Raw genomic sequence first — 24,676 nt, forward strand, 5'->3', positions numbered from 1 at the left:
CATCCTAATATGCTAACCCAAGATTTACATTTCCATTGCTATTTTCTAGACCCAAGGCTATCCTACAAGTCTCAATGACTCATAGGAAATACCAACTCTCACTGAATTCCCAAGTCCTGATACTTGAGACCAATAGTATTGCTTCTGACCCTCATGATGTTTCTTCTGAATCCTGAATTTCCAGATACCTTCTGGTTGCCTAACTTAACTTCTGCAAGTACATTACTCAATTTAACAAGACACGCCCTATTACTCAAAAGACCCATTATGGAGAAAGAGAACAGTTTGAATTAGGCATGATGAGGTAATGTTGTACCTCAAGCATTTTAATCTGATGGTCATTTTGCCAAGTGGAAGTGACGGTGGTTTTGTTATGCATTTTATGTTCAATTTTTTACCATAATTGTCACTGCTTCAAAACAGCCAGTTAGCTGAAAATGACTTTCTGATGACATTTTCAATCCCTTTCCTTGATTATTCTAAAAATCGTTCAAGTGAAAGGGTTTTCAGGCAACAGCATATCCCTACTGCTGATCAGATTTTCAGGGTGCAGGCAGGGAGTCTCAGAAAAGCCTGTGTATGGGCTTTGCCTGAACTTTTGAAGGAAGAGGACAGGGTCATTACATGATTAATTCAGTCACATTCTACAAAGCCTGACAGTGCCAGAAAAATTGAAGTGACAAGATTTTAACAACAATAAAACAAAAGAACAAAATGCAAGGGCAGAAAGGGTTGTTTTGAATCAAACTCTCTCAAAAATTTCACCAGTTATCAGTCTCCCAAAAGCAAAAATAAACAAATGGGACCTAATCAAACTTACAAGCTTTTGCACAGCAAAGGAAACCATAAACAAAATGAAAAGAACCTAAAGAGTAGGAGAAAATATTTACAAATAATGCAACCAACAGGGCTTAACTTCCAAAATATACAAACAGCTTATACAACTCAACAATAACAAAACAAACAACCTGATCAAAAAACGGGCGGAAGATCTAAATAGACATTTTTCCAAAGAAGACATACAGATGGCCACCAGGCACATGAAAAGATGCTCAACATTGCTAATTATTACAGCAATGCAAATCAAAATTACAATGAGGTACCACCTCGCACCGATCAGAATGGCCATCATTAAAAAATCTACAAATAACAAATGCTGGAGATGGTGTGGAAAAAAGGAAACACTGTTGCATTGTTGGTGCAGCTACTATGGAAAACAGTACGGAGGTTCCTCAAAAAACTAAAAATAGAGTTACCATATGATCCTGCAATCCCATTCCTGGGCATATATGCAGACAAAACTACAATTCAAAAAGATACACGCACCCCAATGTTCATAGCAGCGTTATTCACAATAGCCAAGACAGGGAAGCAACCTAAATGTCCACTGACAGATGAATGGATAAAGAAGATGTGGTACATATATACAATGGAATATTATTCAGCCATAAAAAAGAATGAAATAATGCCATTTGCAGCAACATGGATGCAACTAGAGATTATCATACTAAGTGAAGTAAGTCAGAAAGAGACAAATACCATATGATATCACTTATACGTGGAATCTAAAATATGACACAAATGAACTTATCTACCAAACAGGAACAGACTCACACACACAGAGAACAGATCTGTGGTTACCAAGGGGGAGGGGGTTGGGGGAGGAATGGATTGGGAGTTTGGGATTAGCAGATGCAAACTATTAATATATAGAACGGATAAACAACAAGGTCCTAATATATAGCACAGGGAACTATATTTGATATCCTGTGATAAACCATAATGGAAAAGAATTTTAAAAAGAGTGTGTATATTTGTATAACTAATTCACTTTCTGCACAGCAGAAATTAACACAACATTGTATATCAATTACACTTCAATAAAAAAAATTCACCAGTTATGTAAGTCTGGTGCGCAAAATTAGTGCTATCAGAAGGGGTCCACAAACTGTATTATCACCACAACAGTCACTTTCAGATTTCATTTTAAGTATGTCTATAAGGATTTGCTTTGCTTCCTATGTATAAGCACAATTAGCTGTAATGCATAAAAGAATTTTAATTACAATATTTTAATGTTACATGTAATTTAAATTATATTTACGTAGATATAAATAAAATAGAATACAACTTGTTTAAAACATGAAACATGAAATTTATGAATCACGAAATGTTGAGTAACATCTCTGTTAACAAATGCTGACTTAAATTTGCAAAACCACGTTTCAGAATGTCAAAAGCAGAAGACAGCAAACTTTCTATTGAAAAGTGTTAGAGTAAATATAAAGATAAAATGAATAGTCTGCAGTAACAGACATCAAGAAAATAAGCCTTAATTATACTCTATATATATTCTAGATCAAATCTTCATTCAATGAAACATTTCTTTTGGCCTTACCTTTCTTGAGACAAGGAAACTTAAACAATTTAACCAGTCCAAAATCATCTCCAGACACCAGTACTGAGTTGTTGTAATTTGCATCCACTGAGTTGATGTCAGTGACATCAGTGTATTTTGGCCAAATCCCACTCACTTCTGGGCCATTCACACATGTCCAGGAGGCCCAGGGAATCCCTTTGATTTCTTCTTTACTTGTTAAAGGCTTCCCAGCTGAAAATAATCAATAAATTTTAATATAATGTTACATTTAAGTAAAATCATATTCTAATTTACTTTATTCATTTTTCTCATAAAGGTCTAAAACCTTTGTTTTAAAATGTTTATAAACCAAGGGAACTATAAATTCTAATCTCTTTCCCCAAATGGTGATTTTTTTTTCTAGCAGGGTTTAAAGGAAGCACATGCTCAAAACTCAGATAGGAGAAAGAAAATGATCATGGTACATCTAATGTCTTAAACTACTGATACTTACTTGACCTTAATTATTTAGATAGAGATGATATTATGCTTTGTGTTATTGATGAAATGACTATTATTAAATTATATTTTATCATATTTAGTTACTAACATTTTGCCAGGTTTTTAAAGAGTTTATTCTGAACTACTTTTCATAATTCAAGGAACCATAGAAGTGATTTTTTAAAAGTTAGCCTCAATTAATTAGTGAAAAAAATGAATGGATTTTCTATTTAAATTTTAAAGTGCTAGACAATGAAAATCCACCAAATTTTGATGAAATAAATGTAATTAGTTGGGGAAAATAGTCCTGACAATTGTTCTAGGTATGGTCTTATGTGTGGGGCACAATACCCAGTTTTCACCAGCAGCTGGTAAGGGATGTTCCCAGGGAGCACAAAAAGGAGGAAGCCCATGGATAAAGAAATGTTTGGAAAAATGCTTAGTCATGCACAATTTAAAAATTCAAAATCAAGACAATTAAGTGTATTACCTCATACTTTCCCCCTCAAAAATAACAAATATTTTCAAATAAAGAACCTATGAGAATAGATGCTCTTATACATTACTGGTGCATTGTCAAATTGGCAATTCTAGACTCTAACACAGAATTATATAAAAATCCATTATGAAGACCACAGAATCGGAGAGTTTACAGTCTGAACATAGTCTTGGATCCAGTGCTCCTGCTTTAAAGAATATAGTCCAAGGAAGTAATTCACAAGAGAAAATCCCACCTCTACAAAGATATTTGGATCTGCACTGTGTGTACCAGCAAAGATACACTGGTATCTTTGATATCACTGAGTAGGGTGTTACTTTGTTACTGCAAACGACAAAAATGTGTTCCATATTTTTTCACGTATGAAAATATGTATGAAATACTGTCAAGCAGAGAAAGTAGACACAAAGAAATATGCACCTAGTAAAGGTATATTGATGAATTGATAGGGCAGAGACTCTTAAAAATGTTGAAGTTATGTCATAACCTTGTTTTATAGTAAAATTGATTTTTCAATAAAAAATTAAAATATAATTATTTGAGGTCAAGAGTCATGTTAAGTATTAAATTTTTCCTTTTACATTATAAAAAATCATTAATCAAAGACTGTAATACAGAAATCTGTCTTTTATTTATGACATTTTAACATTACAAATTAAATGTTACTAAATGAGTATTATATAAATAAGATGAATAAGATGAATCTCTTATAGAAGTTATAGTGGGGGTTACCAATAAAATTTGTGGGGTTTTTTAAATCCCAATGAGCACATTTCACCAAATAATCGTATAATAAGGGCTTCCAATTATGAAGGACATAAAAGAGACGAAAGGAATCACAGTAGTTGACTGTGATCCTCAAATCTTCAGTATTTTTTTAGTATTTTCCTAGTATTTTTTCCTTTTGCTTATCTTTAGGCATTCTTTATATATTATAGGTGTACAGTTGACCCTCGAACAACTTGAGGGCTAGGGCCACCAACTCTCCACGCTATTGAAAAATCCATGTATAACTTAGAGTTGACCCTCTGCATCCATGGTTCCACAACCACAGTTTCAACCAACCTCCTACCATGTAGTACTGTAGTATTTACTACTAAAAAAATCTGCACAGAAGTAGACTGGTGCAGTTTAAACTTGTATTGTTCATGTATATCCTTTGTCCATTATAACAATTCCAAGTATCTATGCCCATCATGGTCTCTTTTGTTGTGCAATAATTTTTTATTTTAATGTGTTCCAATTTATGAATCTTTTCTTTGAGAGTCTGTGGTTTGAGGGTCTTGTTTCAGAAAACATTCCTTGCCCTGAGGTCCTAAGAATATCCTCATATATTTTCTGCCATGGTTCAGAGTTGCGCTTTGTACAAACATTCATTGCCCTTGTGACTTACATGGCATTTTGTAGAACAGCCGTTCTCCGGCACCGTCATTAGTTTGCAAGTATTTACTATCCAAAGACCAGTCGATGTGTGTGATGAAACTGAGAGACTTGTTGCATTCTCCAATTTTCTTATACCGCTGGGCGACAGCGTAGATATCTACTGGGCCGTCATTGGATCCCACTGCCAGATAAGAACCATCTGGAGAAAATTTCATTTCGTGAATGACTTCTTTTCGATCTTTGATATGAACCACTTCTGTCATATCTCTATAAGAATAGAAAAGCAAAGCAATAAGCAGCAAATCTAGAGATAGGAACCCCAAGTCATGTTTTAAAATCTGTGTGCCACAGAAAAAAATTACTTTGAAAGGGAGAGAAAAACTACAGGAATTAGAGAATTAACTTTTATGGAAACATATAAAATATTATTTAGTTCATGGCCAACGTAGGAGAAATTAAACATTTAAAATAATATTTTGGGCTCCCAAAGTAAAAAACAAAACAATTTTAATGAAATGCATTTTCACTTTCATGTTAAGTTATATGTATTATTTTTCTCTAAAACTTTTTATTAAAATTTGGGGTTTGTAAAATTATTTAAAAAATATGTCACAGAGAACGGTAAAACATATCAAGGTTAACATAAAATAAACTATCTTCCTAATACTTTAAGAACAAGAAACCAGTGACTGTTAAGCTTGATGCTTATTGTAAAAAGAGCAAGTCCAAAAAGCAGAAGAGGAAAACTATTTTTTTAATGTTGAATTTTTATGTAACTATTTAACTTTCACTATGAAAGGTCAATAATGCTTACATTGAATCACTGGAATATTCTGTGTCCTTTCTGATAAGTTTCTGGTAAGAATTTCTACTCTTATTTGAAAGCTCACTGAGGCTTTTTCCCCCATAGCTATAAGACAAGATTATGACTAGCAGGTCCCCTGAGCTAGTAATGATGCCTTCATCAACTCTAAAATGAACTGAATGCATAAATAATGCCAAATATTTGCTTCCACATAATAATTTCTCATACCTGCTATCATTTACTAATAGCATTATAGTTTACTATAATGCCATAAAATAGGTGTGGGAGGATTTTTTTTTGGCTTGGGAAATCCATCAAAAAGAAAATTTGGTAATTAGCTATCTTTTCACACATCACTAAGCAAAGAAAGAAAATGTTGCCCACCCATTTGGTAATAAGTTGTGTGGCTGGTTATGAGAATTTAGTGTAGTAAACCATGCCAAGAGCTATATAGAATTTGCTGTGTGTGAGAAATGCAGTATCTACTCTACAGCTGTATTTCCTTTCTGTAATCACAAAATGTGTAATCCAAAAGAATAACCAATGTGTTCAAAGAATTACAAGGGTGGGCCATAATTTTTGTCCAGTAGAAATAATATAGGAGGTTAATAAATATGAAATGTTCCATTTTATTGGTGATTATAGGTAGAAAAATCTTTACTTAAGTTTATCTCTAAAAATTTAGTGCTGTTGGAGGCTGCTTTCTTCTTTCTTCCTCTCTTCTTGGTTTATTACAAACCCATAATCTCTTATCTAAAACCCCTGGGACAAGACAAGCTTGGGAGTTCATTATTCATTGGATTTTAGAAAGGTTTGCATACAATCTATTACATAACATCCCCAGTAGGAGCTAAGGCAGCAACCCCTTTTGAACACATTAATATTTTTGCAGCAAATCACATGATACATGACTATCCCTACTAAGAGATTAATAGACTGTAAACTATCTCACATCCAGTTCACTGGGTCAGGCAGTGCTGACAAATAAGTTACCAAAGAACTTCGGACGCTCAGAGTGTTTGGATTTTGGAATTATAGACAGGCGGTTGTAAATCTACAGTGTTCCTATTCAAAACAGTAAATGCATTTTTCCTAAGGCCCTGGCATACATTCTGACCAGGAGAATTAATTTTAACAAAAGAATATCTCTAATGTCATTTTCAGTACCAGTACGTGCCTGACTCGGAGAACAATGAAAGATCCGTCCTTCATGCCCAGGGCCAACTGAGATCCATCAGGGCTGAAAGCAACGCTTCGAACCGCTTCCTCCATGTTACAGCGGGCGATCAAGGCATGGTCTGCTAGACTCCACAGCCTAAGCACAGTTCAAAGTCAAAGACAAAACAAAACAACTTCTCATAGTCATCAGCCAGCCCAAGGCCTGTTCACCACTGCGATAATAACAAGAAAGACTGCAGTAACCTCACACCAGTGTCCTTCCTCTTGGCATGTCTGGGAATCTGCGAAAGTGTTTAGCCTATCTTTATGTGATTTTCACCATTTGAAATACCCAGCAAGAAATATAAAAAGAGATAACATTTCCAAAGATTTTGAGATTCATAAAATAAGGAAATTTTAAACACTACTTCACACAAAATTATACTTTTCTCTTTGGAGATTAAAAATTGTTCTGGATTTATACCAATGGCTGTTAATAACACTTATAGGATAAGAAGTACTACTAGATGCTGTTATTGCTTTTTTTAAAAAAAAAAAATACGAGTTCCCTTCTAGTAACTGTGTTATGTAAGCACATACAGATTGAAATACACATTACATTTGTTGGCCTCCTGAGCAAGAAGAAGTATTTTAGATGGAGAAGAACGAATGATACCCCTGCCCAGGATGGTTCCAAAGTTGGCTGTACACAGTCATATGCTGTCACTCCTCATGAGCTCCCTGGGCACCCCACTGCTGATAGGTCCCCTCTTGGTTGGGGCTGGGGCGGGGGGGATACTTCGCCATGCCCGTGGCTGATGAGCACAGCTACTGCTGGAGAGACAGAGGTCAAGTGCAAGTGCCACTAACACAGAATTTTCCGCAGCTCCTTGGAACACCTAATCCAGGCACCTCAAACTGAGAGAACACAAACTAAATATTTGAAGACACAAATAAGGGTTTCCATGTGAGATGCAATTGCGGCATCTGACCTCTCTCTGTTACTATTCTGAAGACAGTCTTCTCTTAACGTGCAAACAACAATATCTGTGAGGGGGTCTGAGAATCTAAGTTCTGTGATAAAGAAACACGAGTAAGTCAAATGCGGTGCAATTTCTCTAAATGCATTCCACCTTCAGGAGGGATGGTGGCATGCGCCTTGCATTGCAGGGCTGCGCAGTGAATAGTTTACTGATCCCTTAGGCAGCCTGCACTGTTCAGCCTAAAGCTTATGGTATGCTTTCAATACCTTGTCCATTATTCATAATCTCATGCTGTTTTTAGCCTTGTACTATTTTAAGCAATGTAAGCTTTGCTTAACTAGCATGAAGAAACCATCACTCCTCAGCAAACTGCACTAATCTTATAAAGCCACTAAGCTAATCTTTATCAAGAAATTATGACTTATACCCTTCCTAAATTTCAATACTCAGTGTAAAAATTCCATTTAAAATTTTAGCCAAATTAATGGTTAAGGAGAGTAATACAAATTCTGGCAGTAAGGGCTCTTTGCAATTCTAAGACTCAACACAGTTGTTAAAATATAAAAGCCAAAAACTTTCTTGAAATCCTTTCTATCTGGATGGGTATGAATCGAGTTTCTTGGGTGTTTGAATAACTTGGCATTGGTTTGGCTCAGAGTAATGGAAAGAAAAGGAACAGAGGAGGAGGAAGTGAGTAAAGAGAAGTATAAGCCAAATAAACATTTATGTCACATGAAGAGATCATTGGAATTGTTTTCACTGATTTTTAGATTGATGAGGCTTTAATGCTCAGTAGAAACTCAAAAATGGTTTTATCTTCGGATTTATGCTTTTCTAATGAGTATACTCATTGCATCTTGATTCGATTCACAAACATACAGAATAAGGGCGGGGGGAGGGGGAGCAGTGACCTTTAGTCTAGTATACAGTGCTCCACTTTAGCTAGTCAAACCCAGAAGCAGTAATCCATCAACTGATTATCAATCAGTCTCTTCCTCTCACTGTCACAGACTCTCTCTCTGGCCTGCTTGTTGTTGAGCACACTTAAAGCTCAGTAGTACGGAAATACTGGAATCAGTGTAATAGTCTTCATCGCACACTTTCAAATCAGTCTTTCAACAGTCTCAAGAACATTGGAAGCATAATCATTTTGCTCATTTTACTACTGCCGTGTTCTCAAATAACAAGTGATCCATAGCGAGAACACTTGAGGCCCTAAAAACATGGGCATATTTTCTTAGGAACCCGCACTTTCCTTTGATTTGAAGACATTGTAAATTCTCACGGGGAATTTTGAGCAAAGAAAGAATTAATGACTCGCTTGCTAAAGACGACTTTGAAAATCAGAATTTCAGTTCTCTTGGTGATGTTTAGTCTGTGACTAAACTGATGATGAGTGACTCAGCTGTGAAATTGCCAAGCTGCCTCCAGCAGGACTGAAGGTACGAGGAAGAAACATGATCTTATTACAGATGAGTGCACTCAGCTTACATCTTCAGCTGGAAGAGACCTGGAGGCCAATCTAACCAGCAGTAGTGAATTTTCACTTCTAAGAACATTTTCTTGACTTAAGATGGAGCCAAAGAAAGATAGCAGCAACAAAAGGTCAAGAAGCCAACTGTTGTTAAGCAAAACGGCTTAACATTCTGTTTGGAAATGGTGAGGTTCTGCACTCTGGGTTATCCTTCTCTTCAAGTAATAAACAAATTTGGGCAAAATCAATCTGTTACCCCAGGGAGGTGAGTGAGGTTACAGCCACCACTGCCGGGGCCTCACCTGACAGAGCGGTCATCGCTGCCTGTCACAGCCAGCGGCTTCTTGGGGTGCAGGGCCAGAGCCCAGAGCTCCCCCTCACAGTGGCCCTGCAGGATCAGCATTGGCTTGTCCCGTTCTCGCACGATCACTTCAAATATCTCACTGTCCTGGGTCCCTGCTAGAAGGCGGTCTGCTTTCCAGCACACACTCCGGATAGAGAGGCCTGACGAAAATAAATGAATAAAATAAACACATATCTCCACACCATTCACAAATAAAACACCTAAAGTTAATACCCTGTCACCGGGATAGCATCTAAGGCAACACATCTGAACAATGCCTGGGGGTGAAGAATCAACCCCACACACCACCCTGTGTTATTGACCGCTGCCTTCTGTGTGTTAGTTGTTCCCCTGACCCCTTGTGATTTATTTTGTAAAAGAGTGATTGCTCTTTCCTGTCTGACTTAGGCTAACTGTGTGTTTCTACAGCAGGGTCTATATTAAATACAACATCTTAAAGTGAATATAAGAACAGGAATTGGTCTTTATGAAAACCTAACCCTCTTTGAAACAATTTCCTTCTGATTTGCTATGGAAAAGTTAAATCACTTCAATCTTTAGGCTGCTAACATTGTAATAAAATTATACGTGGGTGATACTATAGAACGGTTAATTATCATATTAGGCAAGTTTAGTATGTATTTGATCAGAACCTAGACTCATTCTGCTGGATAAATAGATGCACCATGTCCCAGAAATATGCAAATGAAACTCTAATTTCAGTCTCAGAATACCATCAAACATCTGAAGATGTTTTTCCTCACTGACTTACGATTAATGGAATCTTCTCTAAAAGCACAGTACTCCCTTTTAAATCCAACCTTCCTTCGTATTATTCCATCCTCTTTAGGCAGATCCCCACTTGCCTGCCTGAGTGTTGATCTGGGCTTCTCTCAGTCTGTTCTATTCCTCACCGGCTACATTATTTACTTACATAGTGAATTTTCTCACGTCTGAATTAGAAATACAGAAGCAATCCCACTTTCATAATTACTTTAAACTACTTAAGGATGTGATAAGCTTTGAGATCTGAGTTGTCTCCCCATCTGGCTTTGTGTCTTTTGTGTAGAAAGTACCAGAAGTCAGAACACCTGGACTTCAGTCCTGCTCTACACCCGATTGGCCAGACACACCAGGGAGAGTCCCCTTTTCTCTGGGGACCAGTTTTTCTCCCCATAAATGCAGATTGTAATTATGGAGACCATGTAATTTATCATCCAAATCAGGACCCCTCTGCAAGTAAAAGTAGGTTCTAAAAATAATTAAATTTACATAAGTTTTAAAAATATTTATTAACCAAGAAAGCAGCTTTACTATATTGAAAAACCTATTAAATAATTCTATCAAAAATATTTTCAAATCTAAAATTATAATGACACTTTATTGCAGAATGAAAGGTCTAGGACAGAGGGACGAGTAGGCAGACACACAGAAGATTTTTAGGGCCATGAAACTCCGTAGGACCTATAATGGTAGATACATGTTATTATACATGTGTCAAAACTCACAGAATATACAACACCAACAGTGAACCCTAATGTGAGCTATAGGCTTTCGGTGATGATATGTCAATGCAGGTTCATCCATTGTCACCAATGTACCATTCTGGTGGGCAATGTTAATAGGGAGGCTGTGTGTATATGAGGACAGAGGTATATGAGAAATCTCTGTACGTTCCATTCAATTTTGCTGTGAACCTAAAACTGCTCTAAAAAAAATAAAGTCTATTTAAAAAAATCCAGGACAAATGCTGGGACAATATAAGGTTTAACTGGGGGTATCTGGACACCATAACTGAAATCCTCATTTTTTTTTTTTTAATATTTATTTTTGGCTGTGTTGGGTCTTCACTGCTGTGCACGGGCTTTCTCTAGTTGCGGTGAGCGGGCGCTACTCTTCATTGCAGTGCACGGGCTTCTCATTTCAGTGGCTTCTCTTGTTGTGGAGCATGGGCTCTAGGCATGTGGGCTTCAGTAGTTGTGGCACACAGGCTCAGTAGTTGTGGCTCGCGGGCTCCAGAGCGCAGGCTCAGTAGTTGTGGTGCACGGGCTTAGCTGCTCTGTGGCATGTGGGATCTTCCTGGACCAGGGCTCGAACCCGTGTCTCCTGCATTGGCAGGCGGATTCTTAACCACTGCGCCACCAGGGAAGTTCCTGAAATCCTCATCTTAACTCACTGTGGTCTTGAAAGCATCCAATGAGATAATGAATTTATTTACAAAAAGTATTTTTTTTAAGGTACAAGGCTATTATTACATGAGAGAACTCTCTTTACTTCCTGCTCTGAATTCATTGTTATGTGTCTTGAAATGGAAGGAGACAGCACACAGGCAGATTTATTATTCCTGCTGTGAGTAGTAAGTAGGGATACCTTGGCAACGGCTAGTTCAGGGTCACTCAGAATCCTCCACTGCAAACATCACGACGGGCTTTCAAGGTTGAAAAGGACAGATGTGTGGGGAAAGCAGTCGGGATAAGATGGCAGGCTGACAGGGCAGGAAGCTCAGCTAAGGAGGAAACAATCCTTTTGCTACTGTCCCTTTCTCGTCCTTATCTTTTTCCCATGCCTTATTATTAACATGTTCTTATTTTCTCTAGGAAGGGGGTGAATTTGTTGTCTCCCCAGCAGGCTTTGCATCATCTACAATTTTATTACAGGAAAGGTATAATACTTTGTTCTTCAGAAATAGGAAGTAAATAGGGATATTAATTATATTCCAAAATTGGCAAAAAAAATCAAAGAATTTACTAGTTTATTATATTCATTGTCCATTTCCTCTCACTAATGTCTGTGAAAACAAGAGTTTTCTCAGTTTTATACACTGCTGTATCCTCAGTACCTAGCACAGTGTCTGGCATGTGGTAGATGCTCAATAAGAATTGATGAATGAATAAAATAAAACATTCAAATCACAAACACTTCTCGAGTCTTGGAGATACCAAGAAATAAAAGACAACATCTCCATCCTCAACGAGACCGTTCAAAGAAGGAGGGATATATTCATTCATTTATACAAAAAATTTTTATTGAGCACCTATTACATGCCCAAGACTGGAGCTTGAACAGTAAACAAGCCAGGCTCATGCACTCATGGATTCTGCATTCTAAGGAGGAGCCAGACATTTGTAAGCAGAGATATATATATTCATTGTATGAATATACAATAGGGGAAGGACCGTCTCTTCCATAAATGGTGTTGGGAAAACTAGACAGCCACATGCGAAAGAAACATATAAAAATAAACTAAAAATGGATTAAAGACTTGAACATAAGAGCGGAAACCATAAAACTCCTAGATGAAAACATAGGTGGTAAGCTCTTTGACATCAGTCTTGGCTATAATTTTTTGGCTCTGACACCAAAAGCAAAAACAACAAAAGCAAAAGTAAACAAGTGAGACTACATCAAACTAGAAAGCTTCTGCATAGCAAAGGAAACCATCTACAAAATGGTAACGCAACCTACCAAATGGGAGAAGATATTTGCAAATCATACAACTGATAAGGGGTTAATATCCAAAATATATAGAGAACTCATACAACTCAATAGCAAAAAACCCCAAACAATGTGATTAAAAAAATGGGCAGAGGATCTGAATAGACATTTTTCCAAAGAAGACATACAGATAGTCAACAGATACATGAAAAGATGCTCCACATCCCTAATCATCAGAGAACTGCAAATCAAAACCACAATGAGGGAATTCCTTGGAGGTCCAGCGGTTAGGACTCCGTGCTTCCACTGCAGGGGGCAGGGGTTTGATCCCTGGTCGGGGGACTAAGACCCTGCAAGCTGCATGGTGCAGCCAAAACAACAAAAACAAAAAACAAAAACCATAATGAGATATTATCTCATACTTATTACAATGGCTATCATTTTTTCAAAAAGACAAGAAATAACAAGTGTTGGCAAGAATGTGGGGCAAAGGGAACCCTTGGGCACTGTGGGAATGTAAATTGGTACAGCCACTATGGGTAACACCATGGAGGCTCCTCAAAAATTAAAAATAGAACTACTGTATGATCCAACACTTCTGCTTCCGAAGCAAACAAAAACACTAACTCTAAAAGGTATCTGCACCCCCATGTTCACTGCAACATTACGCACAATAGCCATGACATGCAAACAACCTAAGCGTCCATCAATGGATAAAGAAAATGTGATATATACATATACAATAGAATATCATTCAGCTACAAAAAAAGGAATTATTGCTATTTGGGACAACATGGGTGACTTTTGAGGGCATACTGCTAAGCGAAATAAGTCAGACAGAGAAAGACAAATATTGTATGATCTCACTTTTATGTGGAATCTAAAATATAAAAGTAAAAACAAACCTCCAAAACTCACAGATACAGAGAACAAGATTGGTGATTGCCAGAGGCAGGGGTGGGCAGTAGGCAAAATGGGTGAAGGTAGTCAAAGGCACAAACTTCCAGTTATAAAATAAATAGGTCCTGGGGGTGTAATGTACAGCATGATGAACATGTACAATGTACATTTAGTAATACTGTAATGTATATTTGAAAGTAGCTAATGTATCTTGAAAGTGGATTTTAAAAGTTTTCATCATAAGAAAAAAAATTTGTAACTATGTGTGGTGATGTACATTAACTAGGCTTATTGTGGTCATCACTTTGAGACAAATATGTACATTATGTATAGACAATACATATATAATACATATATAATATTATATGTAATATATATATTATATATATACACACTGTATATAATCATTATGTTGTATACCTGAAACTGTTATATGTCAATTATATCAGTAAAAATGATATATACATACATATATACAGCTATATATATATATATATATATATATATATATATATATACACATCTTATATATCTTAGCAATGTTACATATTTTAACTGTTATCAAAATACTCAAAGCACAACCCTTTTATAATTCCACTGACTGTCCTAAAGACTCACCCTTTCCAAGCAGGACTGGCACCCAAGGCGCTACTACAAGCATGAACAGGCCAGTTCTTCCCGTTTTCCTCCAACAGTGTGTCCCATCTCCTAAGACTAAATGGCTTGAAAACAGAATTTCTCCCAAAGGACCAGCACTGTATTTGATCCAGTGTACAAACATTTTTCTCCCCACCACCCCCACTATTTTTTAACTTCTTGTTTGGGGAACAAATTCAGAAAGGTCAAGAATATTATAACAAACAACCCATCACATGGAATCAATGTGTTAACATTTTAAAAATATTTGCTTTGTCTTTAAGAGGTTTAGAACAAAAAAGAAGCTTCCACCTCAGCCTAGACTGATGAGGCAGTCCAGCTGCACAGCACCCAGCTGTGTTTTCAGACTGTGCCCAGGGAGTTCTTGGATTCCTAGAAGAGCCGCAGGGGCCTGGCAAGGAGAGCACAGGGAAATGAGGGGCGAGAGGCAGAGTCTGAGGATCCAACCCCTGCTTCTCCCTCAACAACTCACAGTTTGTGTTTTCTAGCAGATTTCATTTGAAAAAAGCGTTCCACTGAACTAACCAACAAAAGGGAGAAGCTTTATACGTGGCAAAGGCAATGAAGTTAAACTGATACGGATTATTTCTGACTAAGTAGGGGCAGGGGAAGAAGGAGAGAGAGAGAACCAGGGGAGGAGTCATTTCATTTTCATTGTTTGCAACATAAACCTAATGAGCTGTGAACATTTTCTCTGTAGACCAACTCAGGCTCTCCACAAACACTCAGTTCTTTGGATTTTGTCACATCAGACAAGTCGACCGCAGGGGTCTACCTACAGAGACAGACAGGATGCTAGGCCACTCTCACTTCCCAGAGAACCATTTAAAATAGGAATGACTTCCTATGGACACCTCAGTGGGTAGAGAGCTGTATTCAAGTTTCCTAATAACGTCCCGTTTAGGAACGTTATTGGTCACCTCGGGCTGGCCGAGGTGACCATTGCACTGGGAAGTATTAAGTTGGCTTTGTTTCTTTACCTTCTGCTCTGGGAGTCAGACAAATATAAGGTATTATTTGGACCACGGTTAGAAATCCACCAAGAGTGAAAGGAGAGCCAGGGAAAACCATCCTAATTATTTTAAACTACAGAAATTCTCCTTTCTTCTTAAAAAGTGCGTGTTTCAGAGACTTTTGACAGAATGAACTGAAGGCATTTTGCTGAATTGGTGAGGGGTGCACATTTTGGACACGGGGGCCTTCTCTGCCACTCATTCCACTATGAGAAATGTGGGGTTCTGGCCTGTGCTTGGTCCAGACAGCCAGCAGATGGCAGTAGAGAGCAACCACCCACCTCAACATAAAAATCCTAGAGGCTAAGATCAAATTCTCACCAGCCCTTTGCCCGGATTTTATATTCAGACCAGGGAGTGGGAAACAGTATCCTTTCAATCCTCTCTGTGACAGTCCTGAAACCTGGGCATGGGAGATCTAGCCCATGAGTGTCATGAGTATCAACACAGACCTAAGGGACATTGCTTATTTTCCACTAGTTCATTGAATGGTTAAGTACATGGACTGGATTTATATCCCAGCTCTGTGACATGGCAAGTATTTAACCTTTCAAAGCTTCAGTTGCCCTACCTGTAAATTGCAGAGAATATCAGCACTCACACATCACAGCACTGTTACGAGGATTCAATGCAATCATATATTTAAACACTTGATCCAGTGTCTGGTACTTAGGAAACTAATCAATAAATATCAGTTGTTATTATTTTTAACCAGTAGGTTTTTATTAAGTTCACATCTCAATGGAGAACACCTTGCTGTGCGTGTGGTCAGATTCCGTCCCCAGGCAGGGTCAGCACCAGGAGCTATGAAGTTGCTGCTTTTGCCTTTCCTTGAGTCTCTTGGTTACATCCTTGTGTTACAACTTATTTGTTGTGTTGTTTGTTACCATTTTTTAAAATAGATCTTTATTGGAGTATAATTGCTTCACTGTGTTAGTTTCTGTTGCACACCAAAGTGAATCAGCCATATGCATACATATGTCCCCATATCCCCTCCCTCTTGAGCCTCCCTCCCATCCTCCCTATCCCACCCCTCTAGGTCATTTTGATGTGCTAGCACTGCCGACTCTCAGAAGGAAAGGCTATATCTGACAAAGAGAACTCTTTGGGGAATAAAATGGTTTTTTTCCCTCAATTGTTTGGCCCAAGAAGGGAAGACTGACAGCTGGGAGGGGCTTGGTATTGATACTTATTAGTGTTCTTAAATCTGGTGCACCGAGACCTGATATATGGTAAAGGGCCAAGAGCAGTTGCTCCAACACTTACTGTCCATCAGAACCTACATAGAAAGTGTTTTTAAAACAGGGATGCCCAGGGAATTCCCTGGCAGTCCAGTGGTTAGGACTCTGTGCTTTCACTGCCGAGGAGGCGGGTTCGATCCCTGGTCAGGGAACTAAGATCTCCACAAGCCTCGCAGCGTGGGCAAAAACAAAACAAAACAAAACAAAACATGGATGCCTGGACCCTACTCAGAAATTCCTCTCAATTGCTCTGGAGTGGAGCTGGGCATAGTTATTTTTAGCTCACCAGGGCTGAGAACCACTTGTTGAGAACCAACCACTATCAAGCTGTTCCCAAACTAGTGTGTGTTCTCAGACTTTAGTCAGACTGCTGAAAATTCAGATTTCCAGGCTGATTCTAATGCAGTGGTTCTTCAACCAAACGTTGGAAAACTCCACTCTAGTAGATTAGAAAGCTGAAGGCCTGATGAGCAGATAGCCAAAAATAAGTGCAACTTTGAGAAATCTTTTTGGAGTCAAACAAGCAAGTTCTGTAAATGGGCAGGAACGGTTCTCCCAGACATTCCCAGCCCTGCACCCAGAGCTTTGCACATGTGCCCAGGAAGGCTCACAGTGACTCAGGAGGAGGTCCTCGGACAGCACCAGGCCGTAGGTGGGGACAGGAAATATATAAATGAGGAAATTACAGCACAGTTTACCTTATTTGCCCCAAGCCCCAGAGCGAGCAGGTGATGGAGATAAAATGAGGATTCAGGCAGTGCAAGTCTGGAGCAAACTCTCTTCCCCACAAAGGTATTTCCCTTCTCTGCGGATGTGCACCCAGGACAGGTACCAAAGATCAAACAAGAGAGCATGATGGCCTTTTCCTATCAACCAATCTTATTAAAGGTGCAGTACTAAGAAGCGCCCCAGGTAAAAGGTAATAAAAGGACAAGAGGGAGAGAGATTTCACTCAGAGGGAAGAGGGAGCTGCTTGTAAATTTTGGAGATTAATCCTTTGTCATTTACTTCATTTGCAAATATTTTCTCCCATTCTGAGGGCTGTCTTTTGGTCTTGTTTATGGCTTCCTTTGCTGTGCAAAAGCTTTTAAGTTTCATTAGGTCCCATTTGTTTATTTTAGCTTTTATTTCCATTTCTCTAGGAGGTGGGTCAAAAAGGATCTTGTTGTGATTTATGTCATAGAGTGTTCTGCCTATGTTTTCCTCTTAGAGTTGTATAGTGCCTGGCCTTACATTTAGGTCTTTAATCCATTTTGAGTTTATTTTTGTGTATGGTGTTAGGGAGTGTTCTAATTTCATACTTTTACATGTACCTGTCCAGTTTTCCCAGCACCACTTATTGAAGAGGCTGTCTTTTCTCCACTGTATATTCTTGCCATGCAACTCAATATCAAAAAAACAAACAACCCAATCCAAAAATGGGCAGAAGACCTAAATAGATATTTCTCCAAAGAAGATATACAGATTGCCAACAAACACATGAAAGAATGTTCAACATCATTAATCATTAGAGAAATGCAAATCAAAACTACAATGAGATATCATCTCACACCGGTCAGAATGGCCACCATCAAAAAATGTACAAACAATAAATGCTGGAGAGGGTGTGGAGAAAAGGGAACCCTCCTGCACTGTTGGTGGGAATGTAAATTGATACAGCCACTATGGAGAACAGTATGGAGGTTCCTTAAAAAACTAAAAATAGGGCTTCCCTGGTGGCGCAGTGGTTGAGAATCTGCCTGCCAATGCAGGGGACACGGGGTCGAGCCCTGGTCTGGGAAGATCCCACATGCCGCGGAGCAACTAGGCCCGTGAGCCACAACTACTGAGCCTGCGCGTCTGGAGCCTGTGCTCCGCAACAAGAGAGGCCGCGATAGCGAGAGGCCCGCGCACCGCGATGAAGAGTGGCCCCCGCTCGCCACAACTGGAGAAAGCCCTCGCACAGAAACGAAGACCCAACACAGCCAAAAATAAAAATAAATAAATAAATAAATTAATTAATTAAAAAAAAAAAAAAACTAAAAATAGAACTACCATACAACCCAGCAATCCCACTACTGGGCATATACCCAGAGAAAACCATAATTCAAAAAGAGTCATGTACCACAATGTTCATTGCAGCTCTATTTACAATAGCTAGGATATGGAAGTAACCTAAGTGTCCATCAACAGATGAATGGATGAAGAAGATGTGGCACATATATACAACGGAATATTACTCAGCCATAAAAAGAAACGAAATTGAGTTATTTGTAGTGAGGTGGATGGACCTAGAGTATGTCATACAGAGTGAAGTAAGTCAGAAAGAGAAAAACAAATACCATATGCTAACACATATATATGGAATCTAAGAAAGAAAAAAAAAAGGTCATGAAGAATCTAGGGGCAAGACGGGAATAAAGACACAGACCTACTAGAGAATGGACTTGAGGATATGGGGAGGGGGAAGGGTAAGCTGGGAAAAGTGAGAGAGTGGCATGGACATATATACACTACCAAACGTAAAATAGATAGCTAGTGAGAAGCAACTGCATAGCACAGAGAGATCAGCTCGGTGCTCTGTGACCACCTAGAGGGGTGGGAAAGGGAGGGTGGGAGGGAGGGAGACGCAAGAGGGAAGAGATATGGGAACATATGTATATGTATAACTGATTCACTTTGTTATAAAGCAGAAACTAACACACCATTGTAAAGCAATTATACGCCAATAAAGATGTTAAAAAAAAAAGAATCAAATCACAAAAAACAAAAAAGAGGGAAGAGGGAGTGTTGGGAGGGGGTGTGGGAAAACTGTGGGGCCCCCCCCAGCAGGGTGTGGCTGAGGCACCTAGGGAGTCTGGAGGTGGGCCAGGGGCTCTGGCGGCCCAGGGTAATGTGGAAGGCAGAGTTCGGAACCTAAGGGAAACAAGAGGGAGGGAAGGCGTGCATCTCCCCAGGGATTCGTGAGCACCAATGACTGGGGAACAGGACTGGCTTTATGATTCACAGAGCCCAGTACAAAATGGAAATGTGGGGTCCCCTTGTTCAAAAATGATTAAGAATTTCAAGATGATGACAGCAAGCACTAAACCAAGTGTAGGGCCCTCCTGCAAGTAGGCAGAGCTCATGCCCCAGGAGCCAGCCATGCCTGGGGACCCCCAGAGCTGCTGCAGGAAATACGGGATCCTGCATGCAGAGCACCTAGCACAAAGCACCACGAGCCTGCAGCATGAAGTGCCCACAGCCTGCTGCTCCTGTTTACAAGGGCTCTCTGCCTGAGAACTTCCAGCAGATACTCTTTACAAAATCCACTCCACAGGATCCCAAATCCCATAGCCTCAGGAACATTGAAGGATCCACACAGCCTAATGGGACCCCAGAGGACAGGAACACACTGCCAAGCCCACTGCCTTCACCCCAGGGAAGGAACACCCAGGCTGGTCTTTATAGGAGGCCGGCTCGGTCAGAGTGTTTACAGGGGAATTACTACCAGAACAAACCAGACAGTCAGCCTCTGTTTCTCTGACACCACATTCCACACCAAGGCTGAACAAGCAACAGCCGACGCTCCTCTGGTGGCACACCTCACCATCCGCAGCTCCTGCACGTTCCTCTGCAGGGCTTCCACTTGCTCAGAACACCAGTGACGCAGGAGGCCGTAAAGGACAAAGGTGAGCAGACAGGGAGAGAGGTGATGGATGCGATGGGAGTGGAGGTGAGCAATGAAGCACTCAAGGGACCAGGAGAACCGCAGAAGATACTTGCTTTGTTTCTGTCGTCAACAAGGCTGCTTTCAGATTTGAGAGTTGGTCCTTTGAACCTTCTATACCAGGGTTTCTCAATTGCGGCACTGTTAACATAAGGGGCTGGATAATTCTTAGTCGAGGTGTCTAACATTGCAATATGTCATTTTAGGATGTTTAGCAGTGCCCCTGGCCTCAGGAATGCCGGTAGCACCCTCCCAGCTGATAATCAAAAATGTCTCCATGCAATGCCAAATGTCTTGCAGAAGATAAAAACGCCCCTGTTTGAGAATCACTGGACAGAATGATCCTCAATGTACTCTGAGGAAGAAAAATGGTAATAAGAAGAACGGGTAGTGGGGAAGAGTCACCTGGGCTCCCACCTCTAATCCTGCCCCACTCTGGTCCACTCTCTGCTCTGGAGCAGGTGGAGCCCTGACCATGACACTCACCCCCTTAAGCCTTTCTATGACCTCCTACTGCTGGTCCGTGGGGGCCAAGCTTGAACACAGAGATATCTGTTCCTCCCTCTGAAGCCTGTCACCTGTCACTGCACTCCAGTCACACGATGCACTCTTCATCATTCGTCCGTTTCCAGGGTGCCTGCGTGTGCCAGACACTGTTCTAAGCGCTTGCTTGGGAGGCATCAGTGAACAAAGAGGCTACTGCCCTTGCAGAAATAGGCAACAGCCATAAGCATCACAAACAGGTAAGTTATACTGTTTGTTACAAGGTGAAAAGAAGATCTGTGAGGAGAGGATCAGGAGTGCCGGGATGGTGGAGGCAGAGTGGGTTGCAATTTTAAATAAGGTCATCAGGGCAGCTTCACTTGAGCAAAGGAGAGGGCTAGTAATCATGCAGATTCCTGGGGAGAGTGATGCAGACAGAGGGAGCAGCCTGGGCAGAGGGCAGAGCAGAGGGCGGGAGGCCTGAGGGGGAAGGGGCTGGTAGGCCATCCTAAGGATGTGTACTCTTTTTCTTCGGAAAATGGGAATCATGGCAGGGTTTTGAGGAAATGTGACCTGGCTCATGTAAATTTCCAACAACTCCCTCCATCTGCTATTCTGAGAATAATGGTTGAAGCAGGGACACAAGTTATAAAGCAACTGCAGTAGACCATGCGCAAGATGGTGGTTCAGACCAGTGAGGGGGCAGCAGAGATGGTGAGAAGGCTAAGAAGAGGCATCTCGTATCCTCGAGACTTCAGCCTCCTTCTCCTGCTCAACACTGAGGGAATGCTGCTTGACCTAATGCAAGATATCTCCAGATTCAGAGTCTACAGTTCATTAGACATAGCAACGATTCAATAAATATGTGTTGGGAGTTAAAATAAACAAACAAAAAACGCCAATAAAATGCGTGAAGCACACTTTTTAGAAGAGCCTATCTAGTTCCTAGGTACATATCTGACACTTAGTAGATGCTTAATAAATGCCTATTGAATGGATAAGTAAATGAATAATGCATCTTATACTGTGTGACTAATTACTGTACTCCTTTAGACATAATCATTTACAGCCATTAGCTCAAAGTATTTTATTACCATAGCTGTAATTCATTTTCATTGCCTTGCTTTAAGAATTATTTTTGGCCTTTCTTGCTGCCACTGTAAGTCATTTAAGCTTCATTATTTTACCTACATCATAAATTTGTTTTAAAAATGATCAGACTCAAAATGCACTTCTGTTGAGTTTGGTGTGAGACTTGAGTTACAGCTCTACTCCTACAATGGCCCTGAGCTTCATTCTATTCATCCATAAGGTAATAGAGTTCCACGTGATGACATCATGTGGAACTCTATGTCTCTCCCAGCTTGAAAATTCCAGAACTTGATATTCACTGAAAAATGTATTGGAGGTCCACCAAACCATATATCTGAAATTTTTGGTGGTAGGCGCGTTTTGGAATTTTGAAAATTTTGGATTTTGAACTCATGTAATAGATCCAGTGGAGTCTGGGGCAGCACCTTGAAATCAAATATTTCTGCACTGAAGGGTATGAATATTCACACATATGAAGACAATAAACAGCTTCATAATAAGTGTAAGTCATGTTTTGCTGCCAAATTAGTTATAAAAAATATTTTGGAAAAAAAAGTTGCACCCTTACCTAACACCATATGCAAAAATTACCTCAAAAATGGATCAAAGACCTAAATATAAGAGCCCAAACCATAAAACACTTATAAGAAATCTTGAGAGATCTTCATGAAACTGTATTGTATTTGGCAATAATTTCTTGCTACGACACCAAAAGCACAGGTAACAACAGAGAAAAATAGATATATTGGATTACATCAAAATTAAAAACATTTATGCATCATAGGACATAATCAACAGAGTGAGAAGGCAACCTATTCAATGGGAGAAAATATTTACAAATCATGTATCTGATAATGGGGTTAATATCTAAGATATATAAAGAACACTTACAGCTTGGCAACAAAATAACAAATAACCTGATTTAAAAATGGACAAAGGGAGTCAAAAACAAAATGGCGCAGTAGAAGGATGTGCTCTCACTCTCTCTTGTGAGAACACCAGAATCACAACTAGCTGCTGGACAATCATCGACAGGAAGACACTGGAACTCACCAAAAAAGATACCCCACATCCAAAGACAAAGGAGAAGCCAAAATGAGACGGTAGAAGGGGCGCAATCACAGTAAAATCAAATCCCATAACTGGTGGGTGGGTGACTCACAGACTGGCGAACAGTTATACCACAGAAGTCCACCCACTGGAGTGGAGGTTCTGAGCCCCACGTCAGGCTTCCCAACCTGGGGTCCGGCAACAGGAGGAGGAATTCCTAGAGAATCAGACTCTGAAGCCTAGTGGGAATTGATTGCAGGACTTCAACAGGACTGGGGGAAACAGAGATTCCACTCTTGGAGGGCACACAAAAAGTAGTGTGCGCATTGGGACCCAGGGGAAGGAGAAGTGACCCACAGGAGACTGAAGCAGACCTACCTGCTAGTGTTGGAGGGTCTCCTGCAGAGTCGGGGGCGGCTGTGGCTCACCGTGGGGACAAGGACACTGGCAGCAGAAGTTCTGGGAAGTACTCCTTGGCTTGAGCCCTTCCAGAGTCTGTCATTAGCCCCACCAAAGAGCCCAAGTAGGCTCCAGTGTTGGGGTGCCTCAGGCCAAACAACGAGCAGGGAGGGAACCCAGCCCCACCCATCAACAGTCAAGTGGATTAAAGTTTTACTGAGCTCTGCCCACCAGAGCAACAGTCAGCTCTACCCACCACTAGTCCCTCCCATCAGGCCTCTTAGATAGCCTCATCCACCAGAGGGCAGATAGCAGAAGTAAGAAGAACTACAATCCTGCAGGCTGTGGAACAAAAACCACATTCACAGAAAGATAGACAAGACGAAAAGGCAGAGGGCTATACACCAGATAAAGGAACAAGATAAAACCCCAGAAAAACAACTAAATGAAGTGGAGCTAGGCAACCTTCCAGAAAAAGAATTCAGAATAATGATAGTGAAGATGATCCAGGACCTCGGAAAAAGAATGGAGGCAAAGATCGAGAAGATGCAAGAAATGTTTAACAAAGAGCTAGAAGAATTAAAGAACAAACAAACAGAGATGAACAATACAAGAACTGAAATGAAAACTACACTAGAAGGAATCAATAGCAGAATAACTGAGGCAGAAGAACGGATAAGGGACCTGGAAGACAGAATGGTGGAATTCACTGCTGTGGAACAGAATAAAGAAAAAAGAATGAAAAGAAATGAAGACAGCCTAAGAGACCTCTGGGAAAACATTAAACGCAACAACATTCGCATTATAGGGGTTCCAGAGGGAGAAGAGAGAGAGAAAGCACCAGAGAAAATATTTGAAGAGATTATAGTCGAAAACTTTCCTAACATGGGAAAGGAAATAGCCACCCAAGTCCAGGAAGCGCAGTGAGTCCCATACAGGATAAACCCAAGGAGAAACACACCGAGACACATAGGAATCAAATTGGCAAAAATTAAAGACACAGAAAAATTATTGAAAGCAGCAAGGGAAAAACGACAAATAACATACAAGGGAACTCCCTTAAGGTTAACAGCTGATTTCTCCAAAGACACTCTACAAGCCAGAAGGCAGTGGCATGATATACTTAAAGTGATGAAAGGGAAGAACCTACAACCAAGATTACGCTACCCAGCAAGGATCTCATTCAGATTCGATGGAGAAATCAAAAGCTTTA

The 24,676-nt window shown here is 39.9% G+C and overlaps 1 protein-coding gene across 13 annotated transcripts in view; it reads right to left on the bottom strand.

Annotated features, from left to right (window-relative positions):
• Nucleotides 1-24,676, bottom strand: part of EML6 (EMAP like 6) — a 348,966-nt gene that overhangs the window by 114,896 nt on the left and 209,394 nt on the right. For 11 of the 13 annotated variants that reach the window (XM_082357935.1, XM_082357934.1, XM_082357942.1 and 8 more), the window contains 4 exons: nt 9,465-9,666; nt 6,725-6,862; nt 4,753-5,009; nt 2,399-2,611 (listed from right to left, as the gene is read on the bottom strand). In XM_082357935.1, the coding sequence (XP_082214061.1) occupies nt 2,399-2,611; nt 4,753-5,009; nt 6,725-6,862; nt 9,465-9,666 (810 nt within the window). Of the gene's footprint in view, nt 1-2,398; nt 2,612-4,752; nt 5,010-6,724; nt 6,900-7,381; nt 7,537-9,464; nt 9,667-24,676 lie in introns of those variants that run through there. The other 2 variants (XM_082357936.1, XM_082357937.1) reach the window with 2 other exon arrangements.

The sequence above is a fragment of the Balaenoptera borealis genome (assembly GCF_965194805.1).
Source record: "Balaenoptera borealis genome assembly, chromosome: 15".
Lineage (NCBI taxonomy): Eukaryota > Metazoa > Chordata > Mammalia > Artiodactyla > Balaenopteridae > Balaenoptera > Balaenoptera borealis.